This window comes from Monodon monoceros, unplaced genomic scaffold, assembly GCF_005190385.1.
Source record: "Monodon monoceros isolate NGI ecotype Baffin Bay Population unplaced genomic scaffold, NGI_Narwhal_1 Super_Scaffold_1, whole genome shotgun sequence".
Lineage (NCBI taxonomy): Eukaryota > Metazoa > Chordata > Mammalia > Artiodactyla > Monodontidae > Monodon > Monodon monoceros.
The window spans coordinates 75,105,111-75,125,631 of record NW_021703765.1 but is presented as its reverse complement, the minus strand read 5'-3'; the positions used below and the strand labels follow the sequence as shown (position 1 = coordinate 75,125,631).

At 45.3% G+C, this 20,521-nt stretch overlaps 1 protein-coding gene across 1 annotated transcript in view; it reads right to left on the bottom strand.

Moving 5' to 3' along the window:
* FBXW8 (F-box and WD repeat domain containing 8) overlaps positions 1-767 on the bottom strand; it is a 112,870-nt gene extending 112,103 nt beyond the window's left edge. Inside the window, exon 1 of the mRNA XM_029222526.1 lies at positions 366-767. Coding sequence (XP_029078359.1) covers positions 366-686 — 321 coding nt within the window. The 5' untranslated portion in view covers positions 687-767. The remainder of the gene's footprint in view (positions 1-365) is intronic.
* Positions 768-20,521: the final 19,754 nt, after the last annotated feature.

Here is a 20,521-nt window from a genome sequence, read left to right as displayed (position 1 = left end):
TCTCGGTCTCATACTTGCTGACATTTTAGACCAGATATTTTTTGTGGGTGCTGTCCTGTGCATTGTAGAATGTTCATGAGCATTTCTGGCCTCTACCCACTAGATGCCTGCAGCGAACACACCCCCGCCCCAATTGTGGCATCTAAAAATGTCTGCAGACACTGCCAAAACGGGGGACAAAATCGCCCCCAGCTGGGAACCACACCTCCCAGAGATACTCAATGCACGCACAACACAGGGGTGTGTACCTCTACTCATTTCCCCACCCCCACACTGGTGGCACACAGTTACTTTCCAACTCATTAGGCCATTTGTACCGGGGCGACGGCCAGCCCGTGCCTCGGCGGGAGGCGACGGCCACTCACCAGGTCCCGGATGAGCTGATCCACCAGCTGCTCCCCGCCGCCGGCAGCCTCGCGGGCCGGAGGGGAGCGGGAACGGCTCGCCGCCTCCTGCCTCTCGGCCCGGGTCGCCCGCGCCGCCGGGGGCCGCCCCGCGCCCTCCAAAAGGCCCTGGGCCAGCGCCAGGTACCCCGAGGCCTGCTGCTCGCCGCGCCCAGGGACCACCTCGGGCCGCCACGGCCGTCGCTCGGCAGCCTCGGGCCGCCGCCGCTTCCTCAGAGCCTGGGCCTGCGCCAGCTCCTCCTGCCAGTGCCGGCGGAACTCGTCAAGACTGTGGTCGGCCATCGCCGCCGCTCCCGGCCCGCCGCGTCCCCCTCGGCCCACCAGGTGCCACGGGACGGTCCCTCCGCGGGAAGTGTCCGCCGCCACCGGAAACCGCCGCCGCTGCCGCGCTCGGGTTCCGGGTGGCCTGCCCGGCCCCGCCCCGCCCCGAATGCTCCCCTCCGGCTGTCCCTGGCGCTGTGGCTTGCGGCAACCCAGGCTGAGGTCTGTGCCCTGCCCCCGCCCCCAGCTTCTCAACTTTCCGCTTGTGGCTTTTGCCAAGCGCAGACTGTGCGCCAAGCCCTGTTTTTTCATTCAAACATGCATTGAGCAACTACTATGTCAGATGCTGAGAATTCAGTATTTGAATCTGCAGCAACAAAAATAATCTCTTCCCTCTTGGGGTTTGCGTTCAAGTGAGGGGGTGGGAAGGAGGAGGCGTTCAAACAAACGAATATGAACGTTTGAATCCGTGGGAGGCGTTATGAAGAAGCTAAAACAAGGTAAGGTAATAAAACAAGGCGAGGGACGGGGATGGGAGAATTACTTTTAGAAGGATGGTCAGAGAATGGACTGTCTGATATGTCATGTGAACCAAAAGCTAAATGAGGAGAGAAACCAGCCATGGGAAGATCAGATCTCAGAAGAGATCTTTCCAGAAGGAACTGCAAGTGAGAGGGTTATGAGATTGGAAAGAAAGAGGCATACAATAGCATATCAACTTCTAAGGGCTTTGTATCTGTTGTTCGCTCCTCAGGGACTTTTATCCCCACCTTGACCTGGTTAACTCTTACACATCTTTCATATCTCAGTTCTCCTCCCAAACCCCACCCCCGCAGATCAGGTCTCCCTGCTATTCATTCTTAACAGCATCCCATACTTATAGCACAGAACACGATTTGTAATTTTATATCTGTGTGATGTCTTACTAACATCTCCCTTCCCTACTGGACTGTCAGTTCTTAGCTTGGAGGCCAGTGATTAATAGGAGCTCAATAAATATTTACTTAATAACAACCCTTAAGGTGAGAACTCCTGTCTCCACTTTACAGATAAATAGCCACAGATCACGCAGCTGGTAATTTGCAGACCCAGGATTCTAATCCTCTTTCTTACTCCATACCTGACCTATTAATTATCAGAATCATAGAGCCCACACATCTAAACCAGCTAAGAAGCACTTGGCGGCACCTCTGGTTAGTGTGTGTGTGTGTGTGTGTGTGTGTGTGTCTGTGTGTGTGTGTGTGTATTTTCAAATTCAGTGATATCACCAGCATGGTTGTTGACAGCCTGGGTGCCAGAGTTGGGTCTAGGTGGGAATCCCAGCACCTTCATTTACTCACATCCTCTTTCTTCCAGCAATTCCACTTCTAGGAATTTATCCAAGAGAAGAAAATTGAGGAGTTCAAAGAATACCTTCAAGGAGGTTCACTGAAGCGTTGTTTATAGTGCTAAATATCAGAAGCAATCTAAGTAGTTGACAATAGGGCGTTGGTTAATTAAGTTATGCTCCATTAGAATGTGAGAAAGATCCTAACTGGCTTGTCAGCTTCATGAGAGCAGAGACCTGATCTATTTGTTCTTTGCTATGTCTTCAGCGCTCAAAACAGTGTCTGGCACATAGTACTACAAATAATCAATGAGTAAATGAAAAACTGTGCAGCTATTGTAGAACTGTGCAACTATTAAGTTACACTGGAGAAGAAAACTTAACTATGTGAAAGTTATTCACAATATAGCAAAGTCAGGATACATAACTGTAGGTATGACATGATCCCAGTGGTGTCTCTTAAAGAGAGTGTATGCATTAAGAAGAATATACACCCAAATCTTACCGAAAGAGATCTCTAGAGAGAACAGAATTATGGGTGTTTTAGTGTTCTTTTTCTTTATCTGTCTATTATAATTTGCTACAATAAATGTTGTCCCAGCCTGAGTTCCTCCAGAAAGCAGAGCCCGAGACCTAGGCTTGCAGCCAGCTAGTTATTTGTAGGAGTGATTCCAGAGAAGAAGCGTGGGGGACTGAGAAGACTGAAACAGGGAAGGAGGGACAGCTAATCCAAAGAGCATTCTTGAGTTGGTCCTGTTCTGGGCAACTTACACTCAATCTCACTGGGACCTTCCAAGGAGCCTTGAAGATTGTCCTCCCAAGAAGTAAGAGCTGGAAGGGAACATTTATCCACTGGCTCATCCTCTGTTAGAGAAAGGTTAAACCATGGGTTTTACATAATCTTTCACTTCCAGGTTGAATATAAGTAAACAGATTCCCATGGATGTCCCACACCAAGGCAGTGAAGAGACGCTGGGGCAAAAAGCAAGAGATACTCTACACAGCTAACAGGAGGGACTGTCAGGCACAAGTCAGTTGCTACAGCCAGGGCTAAAGTAAATGGCAAATCAAGAGGATGTAGTGTAGGGCATTAGAAGTGCCCAATAAGTATTTTTAGTTATAAAGATAAAATGCACTATTTTCCCCCAAAACACTCAGCTAACATCCCACTTCATTCTAGATGCTTTCCATATGAATTCCAAAGATCAAACTTGTTTTTATTTATCTGCTTGTGGGTCAGAAGGCAAATAAGGCTCTTTTTATATCTCTAGGACTTATGGAGCATCTAATACTTGAAAAGCAAACTAGAAAAAGTTTTAAATGCCTAATTTTGATGGTCAAAAAGTCAGTTTCCTCTTGCCCCTTTAAAAGAATTTTAAGGGGCAGAGGAGGCAGGCTAATGGGGCAATTAGTCACCCAGGGAAAATGAAGAAAGAGGGGAGAAAAATGCTAAGAGGAAGGGAAACACTGTCCTTTTCTCAGTATTACCTACCATTCACTAAGAATATCATGTTGATTTTATATCTTGCCAATAAAATGGCAAATTCCTGGGCCTCCATATCCTCAAATGAAAAATAAAGGTAAAGGGCTTCCCTGGTGGTGCAGTGGTTAAGAATCCTCCTGCCAATGCAGGGGACATGGGTTCGAGCCCTGGTCCGGGGAGATCCCACATGCTGCGGAGCCACTAAGCCCATGCGCCACAACTACTGAGCCTGCGCTCTAGAGCCCGCGACCCACAACTACTGAGCACGCATGCCACAACTACTGAAGCCCGCGCGCCTAGAGCCCGCGCTCTGCAACAAGAGAAGCCACCGCAATGAGAAGCCGGCGCGCACCGCGACGAAGAGTAGCCCCTGCTCACCGCAACTGGAGAAAGACCACACGCAGCAACGAAGACCCAACGCAGCCAAAAGTAAATAAGTAAAATAAATAAATGTATTAAAAAAACAATAAAGGTAAAGATATCTTCCCTTCAGAGTAAGGCTGGTAAGATGCCATAAGATGTGCCATATGCTAGCATCCATAAGGCACATAGCAGGCGCTCTGTGAATAATCGTTATGATCCACATTAATATGGTCTTGGCAGTTAGATTATGTCTAACCTATCCTCTGTACGTCTAGTGTTCCATGAGCCCCACCTTTTCCCCTATCAAGAGTGTTCCTTGCAAGTCCAATCCATTAGAGATCTTTGGTTGCAAGCAACAGATATCAAATCTCGATACCTCAAGCGTAAAGTAATCGAACTCAGAGAAATAAAGGAAAAGAGGAATGCCTAGGCCCTTGGAATGCCCAGAACCAGATCAGATTCAGAGATGTCATTATAGGAAATCCTGAACCATCCATTTTGGTTACACTCACCACCTGTCTCACATTCTGGGATTCAAAACCCCAGAGCAGGAGCTCTCAGAGTGTGGCCCTTGGACCAGCATCACCTGGGGACTCCTTAGGAATGCAAACCCTCAGGCCAGACTACTGAATAAGATACTCGGATGCAACCCTAGCAACCCGTGCGTTAACAGTCCCTCCAGGTGACTCTGATACACAATCCAGTTTGAGAACCACCATCCCAGAGGATCACTGGAATGGCCTAGTTTGGGTCACATTCCAGGCCCTGACTAAGGAGCGGAGACTACAGTGGGGTGGATTTCCAGGACCGTATGAAGTGAGGCAGCAGAGTTCCCCAAAACAGCAGAAGGGGGAAAGGATACTGGACCAGGCTAAAACATCTGCAAGGCTGTCATAGGAAGGAGGTTCTGGGAAGTCAGTCTTAGTGCTTCCCATGCCTGCACACCTCCTCTGCCCATGGTCGAGATGTTGTACGCTCCCCTCCAAACCCCAGCTCTGCCAGAGCCCCAGAAAGATGGCTGAAAAATGGCCGTCACCCTTCCCCAAGTACCTCCTGCCTCACACCTCCTCCTCAGACCACTCATATGCTGGACTACAAGGGTTCAAGAACTTCTTCACTGCAGAGTCAGGGAGGTCTCAAAAAAGTAGTTCCAGTGGGAGACAGGAGCAAAGATGTTCTCATGTACAAGGTAAGAGGGTTTATCAGTTTCCATGGCTGCTGTAAAAAATTCATAACACACAAACAAACTAAGTGACTTAAAAACAACACGCAATTATTCTTTTACAGTTCTAGAAGCCAGACGTCTAAGATCCATTGCACGGGGCTGAAATCAAGGTGCTGGCAGGGCCCTGCTTCCTCAGCCCCTTGAGAGGAGAATCTGTTTTCTTACCTTTTCCAGCTTCTAGAACGTGCACTCCTTGCGTTCCTTGGCTCGTGGCTCCATCTTCAAAGCCGGCAGGGTAGCGTCTTCCTTCCGCCGTCACACTGCCTTCCGTCTCTGTGTTCAGATCTCCCTCTGCCTCCCTCTTGTAAGGATTCCTGTGATTACATAAGGCCCACCTGGGGAATCCAGGCTCCTCCCCATCTCAAGATCCTTAATTTACTTTTTTTTTTTTTTTTTTTTTGGCCACTGCGCAGCATGCAGGATCTTAATTCCCCAACCAGGGATGGAACCTGTGCCCCCTGCAGTGGAAGCGAAGAGTCTTAACCACTGGCCTGCCAGGGAAGTCCCTCAAGACCCTTAATTTAGTCACATCAGCAAAACCCTTTTTGCCATCTAAGGTGGCATTCCAAGGTGCCAGAGATTAGAACCTGGCTATCTTTGGGGGCCATTGTTGGGCCTACCACAGAAGGCCTTCAGTGACCACAGAGTCAAATGCCTTCAGGTGACTCCACGAAATCAAAATGAGGCAAGTAGAGCAGGTGTGGACAGCGGCAAATGGAGTGTGGACGCCCATCTAGAGGGGAAACCGAAACTCTGCTCCAGCCGCCGTTGGATCTTAATCGGAATCTTCCAAATCCCAGTATCTTGATTTTTAATGACTAGCAACAAATTTTGATTTTTAAAGAATAAAGATTTTTATTAAAAGTGTAAATTGCATTCAGTAGCCTCCAAACCCCAACGGTTGTTCATTCTTGAGCAACCCATCAATTAGGACAAAGCTCCCTTCCACTTACCATTAAGATACCTCTTTAGCTCTTGTGAGCAGGATTGAGGAACGACACCTCATTTGGGGCCACTAATGAGTGAAGGACACCAGGAGACTAACATGAAACTAATAGAAAGAAATAATTGTGACTTCAAAGTATAGTGTTTAGAAACATTAACAAAAACATCAGAATTTTACAAGCAGCCATTTCGCATATCAACATGACCCTGATGTATTCGTTGCTATAGGCATTATTGCCCTTTCTTGCTGTTTTATGCCTTCATAAATAGCAAAATATAAAATTCCTTGGGGAACAACTCTGGTCTTAAAGAAAAACTATCTATAGCAAGAAACAATTTGCTTGTTCTTGAGAATTCTCCCATCAATAATTCCATTTTTAAAAATGTTGCACAGACGGAATTCAGTGTCAGCTGCCAGTTACAGACTTAATCACTTAAAAGGAGGTTGTCCCATATGGACACCAGTCCCCATATCTGTTTCTCTCTCCTCAGTCTCCTCTTGTTTTTATTGAAGCCCTCACCCCTTTCATCTCCCCAGCCCGGTTCCGAAACCACCCCCTCCGTAGGTGTTACTCTCCCCAGGGTTCTATCCCTGGGTCCCTTTTATTTGTCTTGAAAATTCAGCTCCACCTGAGGCTCATCAGAGACGCTCTGTTAATGGAGGTGGCCATGGTTTGGGGGCTCTCACTCCTGCTTAGACTCTGAGACTCCAAGAGCTGATTTCCTTGCCTGCCTACTCAAGAAGCAACACACCAAGGCAAGCTTGGGTTTTTCCTGGAGCCGTCCCCGTCTGGGTTCACAGGAACAGATCCTTGTTAGCATGACTTTGACCCTGACTCCGTTAAGACAGGAACGCTGACATCGTTTCTTCAATTCCAAATCCTCCCTCCCAACTTGTTTCTCTGCAACCCCGACCAAGTGTTTCCTATCTCAGCAAATGACGCCACTGCCCTGACGCTGCAGCCAAGAAGCTGGTTGTCCCTCTCCCCTTCCTCTCACATCAGCAAGTCCTGACAATTCTACCTTCACAATATATCTTGAATCTGTGTGCTTCTCTCCACCTCCCCTGCCACCATCCTGGTCCAAGTAGGGTTGCCAGATAAAATACTGATGCCCAGTTAAATTGGAATTTCAGATAGACAATGGTTTATTTTTTTTTTAGTGTAAGTATGCCTAAGCAAAATTTGAATTTCAGATAAGCAAAGAATAAATTTTTAGTATAAATATGTCCTATGCAATCTGTGGGACATACTTATATTTAAAAAAAAAATTATTTGCTTATCTGAAATTCCAATTTAACTAGGTGCCCTTTGTTTTTATTTGTTAAATCTGACAGCCCAAGGTCCAAGGCATCATCATCCCACCTGGAGTATCTCCTCCCTGGTCTCCCTACCTCCACTCTGGCTCCTGGCAATGAATAAAAACCGACAGAGAGCTTTTGAAAAAGTGAATCATGGACTTCCCTGGCGGTCCAGTGCTTAAGACTCCATACTTCCAATGCAGGGGGCGTGGGTTTGATACCTGGTTGGAGAACTAAGATCCCCCATGCCCTGCAGTGAGGCCAAAAAAAATAAAAAGAAAAAGTGAATCAGATCAGCACACTCCCCTGTTGAAAACACCTCAAGGTGCCTCACCTGTTCTTGAAATAACAAATCCATTTTTAAAAACAGCTTTATTGAGATAAAATTCACATACTGTACAATTCACGCATTTAAAATGCACAATTCGGGAATTCCCTGGTGGTCCAATGGTTAGGACTCGGTGCTTTCACTGATGGGGCCCAGGTTCAGTCCATGATCAGGGAACTAAGATCCCACAAGCTGAGCGGCGTGGCCAAAAAATAATAATAAAATAAAGTAAGTGCACAATTTGTGGCTTTTAGAATATTCACAGATACACGTAACCATCACCACATTTTAGAACATCACCACCCAAAAAAAAATACCCCACTCCCTTTAACCATCACCCCTAATCCTCTCCTGGGCAACCACAATTCTGTTTTCTGTATAGATTTCTCTATTCTGCACAGTTCATAGAAATGGAATATGATATATGCTCATATGTGACCGGCTTCTTTCACTTAGCATAGTGTTTTAAAGGTTCATTCATGTTGTAGCATGTGTCAGTACTCATTCGTTTTTATGGCTGAATAACATTCCATTGTATGAATGGAACACATTTTGATTATCCATTCATCCACTGATGGGCATTTGGGTTGTTTCCACCTTTTGGCTCTTATGAATAACACTGTTATGGACATTCATGTACAGGTTTTTATGTAGTTGTGCTTTTATTTCTCTGGTGTACATACTGAAGAGTGGAATTGCTGGATTACATCATTTTTAATCATGCTGAATCATTTGAGGAACTGCCACACGATTTTTTCAAATTGGCTGTGTCATTTTACATCCTCACCAGCAGTGTGTGAGGGTCCAATGTATATTTTACACCTTCCCATTCAAACCTATCTGTGGTCTGAAGAAGCAAGCCAATTTCTACCTTTGGGGGCCTTTGCACACACTTCTGTTGTGCTAAAATACTCTTCCCACGTCATTCCTCAGTGCAGCTGACCCCATCCACCCTTTAGTTCTCGGCTTACGTGGGACCTCCTCAGACAAGCCATCCCAAAGTGCCTCATCTAAGTAATGCACCCACACACAATTTTCTCCATCACTGAAACTGACCCTTACCTTAACAGTTAACTTGTTTTCATTATTATTTACTTGTTTGTGTGTCTCCCCCATTAGAATGTAGCCTCCCTGAGGGTGGGACCATCTCTGTCTTGTTCACCCTTGCGTTCTCAGCTTGGTTCCTAGGATGTGCTAGACAATTGTTAGTTGGTTGGTTGGTTGGTTGGATGAATGAATGAACGACGAAATGAATGAATCCATGGGTGATGAAGCTAAGAGAAGGAAGAAGGTGTTTCTGAGGTTTGTGACCACACATAGTAGATGCTCAATAAATATTTGTGTCACTGATGAGGCTGCAAGTAATAAAGATATGCACAACTACACACACACACACACAAAACGTAAGAGAAAGATGAATTCACTCCTTTAAGAAAGAAGTGAGGGATGTCATTGAAAGTCATAAATCTCAACATGAGTGCTCATATAGGAGATAGAAAGGGTTGCTTGGTCTATTCCACTTTGCAATCTGCTGAAGACATGCATCTCCTCTCCTCTCTGTTTTATAGAAAAATCACTCTGAGCACTTTGGTGCACTGAGCACTTTGGAACTCTAATTACATGTGACACACAAATGGAAAGAAAAATAGGAAATCAAACAATTGAGCCAATAAGTTGCAATTTATATGGGCACTTAATAGCAGAAAAATGCCCTAAGCCACTCAGAATTTCCTCAAAGCACTTTGCAGATGGACATCACAGGAGCTGTCGTGAGAATGAAGTCGAGAATGTCTAAAATGTGCCTGAGTTCCTTGGTGACATGTCAGTGCTGTGAATCTTAATGTCCATTTTCACAATATTTCTCCAAGGTCAATGCCACGTAAGACTTTCTGAAGTCTGTCTCTAGCTCACCTCTGTAGTCTGATTTCTCAACACTGTCCCTCAGTCTCTAAGCTCTAATCATCTCAATCTCTTAGAGCTTTCCGCCCCATCATGCTCCTATCCCCTCTCACCTGCATCTGCCTAACTCCTACCAGGTTTCACTTTAGAGGTCACCTCCTCCAAGAAGCCTTCCTTTCCTTTTTCCTTCTCCAGGCTGGGTTAGATTCTGTATTAGTTAAGATTCTTAGGTTGACTTCTGATTCTGCATGTAAAAAGCTTTGAAGTCTCCACTCTGTCCTAACAACAAGTGAAAAGCTGAACAGACTGAAAAATCATCAACTCTTCTCGGATCCATAAGACAGGTGAAGATAGAGCAAACCACTGCCCCCAAGATTGGTGAAACAGGTGAATACAGGGAGTCCATCTTACTGAAGCAGAGGCTCACAAGCAGAACAGTGCTGGGGAAGGAAAATCGGAGCTGTAGTTGATGAATTGCCCAAGGTTCAGTGTGCACAAGTCTGAGAGTTAAAAGCTCCAGGGGATCCAGTCACAGTGGGGCTCCACACTTTTCTGAGGTTTTCCTCCAGAAGCTCCACCAAGGTCTCACAGTAAATATCAGAGAAAAGTCCCCTCATAGTCCCAGCAGGGAGACAGGAAATGAACCATTTTGAAATACACCAGAGTAGTCTGTTCTTCTTAACCAGGCCTGCCCTTAGGAGAAACTAGTTAACCACAGGGTAACCTGCTAGGGTATTATCAGAAGCTAACTGACTTGGAGGAAGGGAAATGTCCAAATCCAGCAGCTCCAGCCTCCACATGGGAGAAGGGAAAAAAGGAAAACGGATGTAAATTACTAATATCAGAAATGAAAGAGGGGATAGCACTACAGATCCCATGGACATTAAAAGGATAATAAAAGAATATTATAAACAACTCTATGCCCACAAATTTGATAACTTGGATGAGAACCCACACAAGAAGAAATAGATGATCTGAATAGGCTTACATCTACTGAAGAAATTGAATCAGTAGTTAATAACCTTCTAAACAGAAAGCACCAGGCCCAGATGGGTTCACTAGTGACTTCTATCAAGCATTTAAGGAATAAATTATACAAATTCTCCACAATCTATTTCAGAGGATAGAAGCAGAGGGAATACTTCCTAACTCATTCTATGAGGCCTGCATTACCCTAGTACCCTAACAAAGACATTATCAGAAAACTACAGACTAATATCTCTCATGTAGATGAACATAGATGCAAATAGTCTCAGCAAAATATTAGCAAATCAAATCCACCAATGAATAAAAAGAATTACATACCATGACTGTGATATTGTGACTTTTAAGAAAGACATATCAATATAATTGGTCATTCGGATGACCAAATATATTTGTCACACGTATTTGGTTTTCCTCTTTGGTTCCTGGCTCACAGCTCCTGAAACCTTTGGAATTTCCTAAGTTTTGAGAATGGCCAAGTTACCTTTTGTTATGCTAATGAGGTGACTTTTGGAAGGCACCTAAGGATGGGCTGGTTGCCCATAGAACCAACCATGTGATTACAGGGTTGGAACTTTCACTCCTACCCCCCGACCTCTAGGTTAGGGAGATGGTCTGGAGATTTGATTCGATCACCAATGGCCAATGATTTCACCAATCATGACTATGCAATCAAGCCTCCATAAAAATCCAAAAGGATGGGGTTTGGAGAGCTTCTGGATTGGTGAACATGTGGAGATGTGGGGAGAGTGATGAGCCTGGAGAGGGCACACTCTCTCCCCTCATACCTTGCCCTATGCATCTCTTCCACCTGGCTGGTCCTGAGTTATACATCCTTTCGTAATAAACCAGTAACATGTTTCTGAGTTCTGTGAGCCACTCTAGCAAATTAATCAAACCTGAGGAGGAGGTCGTGGGAACCTCTGATTTAAAGCCCAGTGAGTCAGAAGTACAGGTAACAACCCAGGCTTTCGACTGGCATCTAAACTAAGGTGGGGGGCAGTTTTGTAGGACTGAACCCTTAACCTGTAGACTCTGATGCTCTCTCCAGGTAGAGAGCATGAGAGTTGACTTGAATCGCAGGACACGCTGCTGGTGTCTGGATAATTGCTTGTTGGTGGGGGGAACCCTCCCCACCAATGTTAGAACTGGATCCAGGAACCCAAAAGAATGACCAAGTAGGATTTATCCCAGCTATGCAAGGCTGGTTCAATACTCAAAAATCAATTAAGGCAATTCATCACATCAGCAGGCTCAAAAAGAAAAATCTAATGATTATGTCAATAGATGCAGAAAAAGCATTTGACAAAATCCAGCACCCATTCATGACAAAACCTCTCAGTAAAATAAGAAAAGAGGGGAACTTCCTCAAGTTGATAAAGAATATCTACCCAAAAAACCTATAGCTAACTTCATACTTAATGGTGAGAACCTAGAAGCTTTCCAACTAAGATTAGGAACAAGGCAAAGATATCCCCTCTTACCACTCCTTTTCATCATACTGGAAGATTCTTAGGTTGACAGAAACAGAAACCCAACTTAAAATGACTTTAGCTAAAAAGAGAATCTATTTTTGCTCTGGGAAGTTCAAGGGTAAAGTAAACTCAGGCTTCAGATCTCTCTTACTCCCCCGCCATCCTCCCCCACCTTCCTCCTTCTCTCTCTCTTTCTTCCTCTTTCTCTCTCCCTCTTTTTCTCTGTTGGGCTCACTTTCTTCTACTGCAGTTGGGGATAAGCATTCCTGGAACATCAGGTGGCATAAAGGAAAGAGAATTAACTTAACACATGTACTACAATCCCTGACTCCATCTAGTACGGAATCTGGGGACAACTGGTAGGCAGAGTGTTGAGGAAAGAAGAAGCCCAGAGACGTTGGCTGCTGTTCTAACACATCCAGGAGCTAGCTCTGTGATCTTGGGCAAGTCACCTGACCGCTGTCATTCCCACTTTCCTCATCAGCGAAATATAAAAAGTAACCTAGGCCATCAGTTTTCACACTTTAACGAGCATCAGAAACACAGGGGGTGGGACCCTACGCCACAGTGCCTGACTGACTGGTCTGGTTAAAGCTGGAGAATTTGCACTGCCAATACATTTTCAGATGATCCTACTGCTGCTGGTCCAGGGACACACACTTTGAGATGATTTTCTGGGGACTTTCCAAATCTGAGATTCTATGGATCTAAAAGCCGTGGGGATAAGCAAAGGAAAAGATTAAGAACGATAAAAGGTTTTTAGATTTGGAATCATGATTGTATGAGGGTGTTCTGTTGCTGTTGATTTGATTTTTTTTTTACTGTGCTAAAATATATATAACATTGGGACTTCCCTGGTAGCGCAGTGCTTAAGAATCCGCCTGCCATTGTAGGGGACACAGGTTCGATCCCTGGTCCGGGAAGATCCCACATGCCGAGGAACATCTAAGCCTGGGCGCCACAACTACTGAGCCTGCATGCTGCAACTACTGAAGTCCGTGCGCCTAGAGCCCATGCTCCACAACAAGAGAAGCCACCGCAATGAGAAGCCCACGCACTGCAACGAAGAGTAGCCCCAGCTCGCAGCAAGTAGATAAAGCCTGCGCGCAGCAACGAAGACCCAAAACAGGCAAAAAAAAAAAAAAAATATATATATATATAAAAATAACATAAAATTTACCATCTTAATCATTTTTTTTTGGCTGAGCCACATGGCTTGCAGGATCTTAATTCCCTGACTGGGGACCTCAGGCCCCAGCAGTGAGAGTGCCGAGTCCTAACCACTGGACCGCCAGGGAATTCCCCCATCTTAACTTTTTTTTTTTGTTTTTTTGTTTTTTTGTAGTACGCGGGCCTCTCACTGCTGTGGCCTCTCCCGTTGCAGAGCACAGGCTCCAGACGCGCAGGCTCAGCGGCCACAGCTCACGAGCCCAGCCGCTCCGCGGCATGTGGGATCCTCCCAGACCGGGGCACGAACCCGCGTCCTCTGCATCGGGAGGCAGACTCCCAACCACTGCGCCACCAGGGAAGCCCCATCTTAACCATTTTTAAGTGTACAATTTAGTGGCATTAAGTACATTCACACCGTTGTAACCATGACCACCATGCATCTTCAGAACTTTTTCATCATCCCCAAATGAAACTCTGTATCCATGAAACACTAAATACCCATCTCCCCTCCCCCCAGCCCCTGGCAACCACCATTCTACTGTCTGCCTCTGTGGGTTTGACTACTCTAGAAACCTCATATAAGTGGAATCATACAGTACTTGTCCTTTTGGGTCTGGCTTATTTCACTTAGCATGTTTTCAAGACTCATTCACTTTGCAGCATGTATCAGAATTTCCTTCCTCTTCAAGGCTGAATAATATTTCTTTGTATGGATAGACCACATTTTGTTTACCCATTCAGCCATCCATCCATAGTATAGCTGTCTTTACTATGTGTCAGGACTTTCATTTCAACAAAGGTGGAAGATTTAACATGGTTATTGTAGGGTTTCCCAGGAAGCCAATCTGAGATGGAGATTAGCATACAGGGGTTTGTTAGGGACACCCTTGGGATTGCCACCTAGGGAAGGGAGGAGAAAGAAGCAGGACTGGGCACAGGGAGAAGTTGAACTATGATGTGGTCCCCATGACAGACAGCTCTGTACCTTAGTCATTTTCCCTCTGTTTATGTCTATGTCCAAATTTTCCTCCTCTTACGAGGACATCAGTCATTGGATTTGGACACACCCTAACCCTGTATGACCTTGTCTTAACTTGTTTACATGTGCAAAGACTCTATCTTCAAATAAGGTCACATTCACAGCTTCCAGATGGAGACAAACTTTGGAGGACACTATTCAACCCAGTACACATGTGATATCTGGAGCTGTGGCAGCCATCTTGCAGCCATGAGGCAATAAGCCTGAGGACCAAAACCAAAATACTGAGGACCGTGGAGCAGAAGCAAAGACATAGCCTGATTCTTAATGAAATAATTGTACCACAAACCCAACCCTGAGCTTGTCTTCCTCCACACCAGGGGTTGACATACATTTTCTGTAAAGGGCAAGATAAGAATATTTTACCATTTGCAGGCCATATGATTTCTGTTGCAACTATTCAACTCTGCTGTTGCAGCAGAAATGCAGCCAGAAATAATATGTAAATGAGTGAGCATGACTGTATTCCAATAAAATTATTACAAAAACAGGCAGCAGACCGATTGGCCCACATACCATAGTTTGCCAATTTCTGCTCTGGACTCATTGTCAAGTAAATAGTAAAAACTCTTATGATTTAAGCCTCTACCAAATGTATACCACCTGCTATATCTAGGACAGTGTTTCCCACACTTGGCACTATTGACGTTTTGGGCTAAATAATTCTTTGCTGTCTGTGCATTGTAGGCTGTTAAGTAGCATCCCAAGTTTCTACCCATTAGATGCTAGTGGCGCCCTTCAGTTTTGACAACCAGAAAACATCTCCAGACTTTGCCAAATATCTCCTGGGGAGCAAAACTGTCCTTAGTGGAGAACCACTGATCTGGAGTAAATAGCTAGAAATGTAGTTAGCAGGTCATAGGGCATGTGAATTTCCAATTTTTCCAGGTCTGCCAAATTGTTCTCTAGTATTTATCCTCTCATCAGTATAATTTCAAGTCTAGTGATTCACTTGTTTAAAGTAAACTCAGTTGCCTACAATAAAGTGATTATTGCCTGAGCAAAGGACAATATGTCTGAATTTTCACAGCACGAGTACAAGTTTAAATTTATATTTTATTTGTTTTTTGCCTGCATTGGGTCTTCGTTGCTGCGTGTGGGCTTTCTCTAGTTGAGGCGAGCGGGGGCTACTCTTTGTTGCGGTGCATGGGCTTCTCATTGCGGTGGCTTCTCTTTGTTGCGGAGCACAGGTTCTAGGCATGTGGGCTTCAGTAGCTGTGGCCTGCGGGCTCAATAGTTGTGGCTCATGGGCTCTAGAGCGCAGGCTCAGCAGTTGTGGCACACGGACTTAGTTGCTCTGCCGCATGTGGGATCTTCCTGGACCAGGGCTCGAGCCCACGTCCCCTGCATTGGCAGGCAGATTCTTAACTACTGCACCACTAGGGAAGCCCCATGGGAGTATAAGTTTAATCAGCCTTATCTCCTGTGACTCCAGTAATCAAGGAATTAGGTTTTATTTAAGTGAGCTTCACCCTTTACACTTAAAGTATTGATGAGACTATAATTATGGGCTGGTTAATCTTTTCTCTCCTGCTGTGGACATTCGTCTGCTGTTTTCTCTTTACTTACAACAAAAATATCCTTAAGGGAGAAGTAGCAAATGAATAATTAGGAGAGCCCTAGAGGAATTACCTCATCTTTCCAGGTATCAGAGGGTTAAATAGGATAAATGTGAGAGATGAGCACCGCGCTGCTCTGGCTCTATTGAATGCAAGGGAGTTTCCTAGGAATAACTGTGATGTAATTGAATATTGGACTCACTGAAATATTAATCCTCTTGTTTTCCCAGTGGGTTTGGGTCATGGTCCCTGTTCTGTTTCTTAAGTGGATGCTTAATAATCCTGATACATCAACAAGGGCCATAACACATATTTATTGAGTGCCAAGCACTATGCTGAACGCTTGATAACATTCTTTCTTTTAATCCTCACAACAACCCAATGAGGTAGGTGTTTTGATTATTATTCCCATTTTACAGATGGGAAACTGGGGGCTCAGAGAGATGAAAATTATGCCCAAGGCAGGGCCCAACATTGCATGATGGGGCTAGAGTTCAAACCCAGGTTTCTCTGGCACAGAGTGTCAAACCACTGTGCTATAACTCTGATTTAGATTCAAGAACTCTGTTGTTCACCAGGCTAACACCTGGCATCAAATCTGGCCCTGGCATTAATACATGGCTTCAGGAAACACAGCTGTTTGGAGGAGGCAACAGCTGTTCATTCATTTATCACTTCACGAAGCCACATGAATTAAAACACCGTAAGGTAAAGCTCAGTTGGTCTCCAACACCAGGATAGGTTATTATTGATTTAATTAAAGAAAAGAAATACTACCCACCCCCCCAATACACATACACTTCCTGCTAGAAACACTTGAGTTTTGATTTCTGTAGAGGTAAAGGAATGATTTGCGGCAAAATTTTTTTTTATGTTATTGATAATAACAATTCTATGTACGTCACCATGCATGTCTGAAAGTGGGAAAGACAAATCAGGATGCTTACCATTCACTCATTCTTTCCTTCTTTTCTTCCCTCCCTCTTTCTTTCTTCTTCCCTTCCTTTCTTCCTTGCTTTCTTTCTTTCTTCCTTTTGACAAACATTTACCGAACACTTGCCATGGGCTAAGCCCAGTTTTAAGCACTGGGGTACCATAGGAAGTCTTCATGGAGTAGAAAAATCTATCTTATTTCTTTATAAGAGAGAGGCTGCACATCCTTGCAATTGGTATGGAAAGTTTTCTCTGAATAAATGTATCAACTGGATTTCATGAACTATTTCTCAAAATAATCCCCTTAAACTCCTCCTCCCTTAAAGATCTCCAACAGGACATGAAGGAGGAGGAAGGGAAATGGATGAACAGTTCTAGAAAAATAGCCAGGCACGTGCTCGGCAGTAAAGGTGGCCATAGGCCTTTCTCACCTTCTGAGATGGCCCACACTCTGTCTGGGGAGTGTGTTTCTCTCTAAATAAATCCACTTCTTACCTATCACTTTGTTTCTTACTGAATTCTTTCTGCGGTGAGACATCAAGAACATGAGCTTCATTAAGTCCTGAAACCAGGTGTGTGATCTCAGTTGGAAAACCATGGGTTTTGGCCGGGTTTGAGTCCTGGCACGTGGGTTCAGGTCCCAATCTGAGGTGCACAGTTTCAGAATCAGTAAGGCCTAAAAGCAAATAAAGCAACCTAAAAGAGAAAAAATAATGGGGGATGGCGAGGAAAAAGAAAAGAAAAAAAAAGTGGCCATAGTCTGGTGAATATCTACTTCTAGCTTCCCTTTTAGGGCATTTTTTCCCTCTCACTCCCTCTGGATTAGGGCTGCCATATCAAAGCACTACAGACTGGGGGGCCTAAACATCAAAAGTTATTTTCTCACAGCTCTGAAGGCCAGAAGTCCAAGATCAAGGTGTCAGCAGGGTGGGTTTTATCTGAGGCCTCTCTTCTTGGCTTGCACATCGCCATGTACCCGTGGTGTCTCTCCCTCTTCTTGTAAGAAGAGCAGTCATATTGGATTGGGGCCCAGCTCTAATGACCTCATTTTAACTTAATTACCTCTTTAAAGGCCTTGTCTCCAAATACAGTCACGTTCTGAGGTCCTGGGGCTTAGGACTTCTGCACAGGAATTTTAGGGGGACGCAGTTCAGCCCATAACAGCCGCCCTCCCTCCCTCTTCCTAAGTCCCCAGTGGTGACATAATGCCAAAGAGCATTAACTCTGGGGCCCGACAGCTGTATGACCTTTGGTCAAATTATTTAAATGCTGGGATAGGGAGGGTGGGAGGGAGGGAGACGCAAGAGGGAAGGGATATGAGAACATAGGTATATGTATAACTGATTCACTTTGTTATAAAGCAGAAACTAACACACCATTGTAAAGCAATTATACTCCAATAAAGATGTTAAAAAAATTATTTAAATGCTCTGCCTCAGTTTGCTCATCCAAAATAAAGGACTAATAATCACACCTGTCCTATTACATAGGGTCGTTAAATGAGTTGATACATCTAAGGAACTTAGAACAGTGCCTGGCACAGAGTAAGCACCGTGTAAGCGTTTATTAAACGTGAAAATCAAAAATGCATTTTTACTAAAGCGTTAGGAGAGTGTTACATGTCACTCTCCCAAAGAATTTGCTTTTTCTAGACAATACTCAACATCAGTGAGAGAATCGCTGGTTCACAATAGGGGAACCATATATATTTGAGGGTGCGGGCCTTCCAACATTCTTCAAAACGCACTGCTTAGCGAGCACATGATCTACTATAAAATAGTAACAGTAGCCAACATTTATTAAATGCTCACGGGTGTGCTGGGCACCGTGCTCAGGGCTTCCTGGTATGATCTTATTTATGAGGTAGGTACTATTGAAGTAGGTACTGTTATTCCCAATTTACAGTTGAGGAAATGGAGGCTCCAAAAAGCCTCATCTCAAGGCCAAGTTCCCCAGTTAGTGAATGAGGAACTTGGTGGGACCACTCTAAGGTGAGCCAATTTAGGGACTGACTGTCACCTGCAGAGTATTGGGGGGAGAGAAGGAGGTCTTCTCTTCTCCCCCACTTTTCCATCACCCCCTCTTCTCCCTCTGCTGAAGGACACGTCCCCAGTGCCCACGGCCAAGGCTGCACTCTCTCTGCTACAGAAAACATCCAAGCTGCCGGGACCCGACCCAGCGGCACCTCACGAGCCCAGCATTTTGAGGGGCAGGCTTCCAAACAGGGTAATAATCGTCCCATTAAAATTAATGTCCATGAAGTGAGCCGTTAAAAGCGTGCAGATTAAAACGGGGGTGGGGGGGAGGGAACTGTTCAATTTAAATCCAAAGGGCTTTTTAAATAGACACTGTATCTTCATTCTTGGAACACTACCCTGGGCAATGGATCAGGTCCCCTCTGCAAAGACTAGGCGGGATTAAGGAGGTGAGTCCCAGGAGAATGGGGTAGTGGTTTCTGGCCAGAAGCAAAGGGAACCAAGGTTTATCCAGGGCCTGCTGCATGCCAGGTGCTTGGCATACATTTCTCTCATTTAATCTCTGCCCCGATCCTAGGAGGGAGGTATTATTATTCCCAGATTACAGGGGGCAGTATAAAACCATGGTTAAGAGTTTAAAGTCTGCGGCAGACTGCCCTAATTTAGATCCAGGTTTATTCCTCATTAACTCTGTGATCTCCCGGCAAGAGACCTTACCTCCCTGTGCCTCAGTTTCCTCATCTGTAAAACAGGACAGTAACAGCACACTCTCACCACCCTAGAACGTGGAAACTCACTTTAGGCAGTGTAGACAGGGGCCTTAGCCCAGTAACCTACACAGAAGGCACTCAGTAAGTGCTGGCCATTATTAAATAGGAGAATTGGGGTTGGGTGGATCTAAAGAACCACCAAGATCACAGAGCACAGCTGGGGTCTGAGCCCTGACCGTGCTGCAGGTCAAGGGGAAATCTCTCCATGATAAATCCAGACCCAAACTAAGTTCATAGTCTTGAAGAATCTTTTCCAAGTGATCGAAGGACTCCTCAGGCCTTGGCAACACCCTGCCGGTGGGAAGATGAGGATCCGAGCTGCCTCATCGGGACCTAGAAGGCTGGCTTGGAGCCACCTCCAGGCTCCCCCAGTTTTCTGAATCCCCATGGATTCAAGATGGGTGAAGGTCTCATTCTCCTCCAAAGAATCCTGAGAGTCCCTTCACTCATCTGCACCTTCACCAGCATGGACAGTTCCAGATTTTCTAGTCTGGAGGGTCATAGGGGCAGTTCTCGGATTGGAAAAAAAAAAAGGAGCTAAAATTCCCTGCCGGCGGCCCCCATCCCCGACCCTGCCGACCCCTTAGCGTCGCCATTGCGCGTTAAATCGGGATCACTGCTAGAAACTAACCCCTGTAGGAAAGTAATCTTGACAAAGGAAGCAGACAAAAATAAGTTTCCTTCTGGAAAACCCCTTGTGAGGGTCTTTCGGGCGGAGGCGCGGTGTGCCGGGAACAGCCGAGACTAAGGGCCGACCCCCTAATCCTCTCCCCGCCTCCATCAAGGTTTCTAGCGCCGCTGTGGGCGTTTAAGGGTCTGGAGGCCTATCTCAGATGGGGGTGGGGTTGTGCGTCGGGTGTGCTCATATCCGCAGCCTACAGGTGCGGAGTCAGACCTGAAAGTAGGCAAGTTGGGTTGAATCCGGCCCTCTCATGAGATTTTGAATCGACCCACCTCCCCCAAACCAAACAATAGCTTCGGAACATTTTTTGAATAATGCAGCCGAATTCGATATCGGCTTCATCCAAAACGGCAAATAAGCCTGCCCCCCTCGCCAAATCGGAATTGGAGCTGAATTCA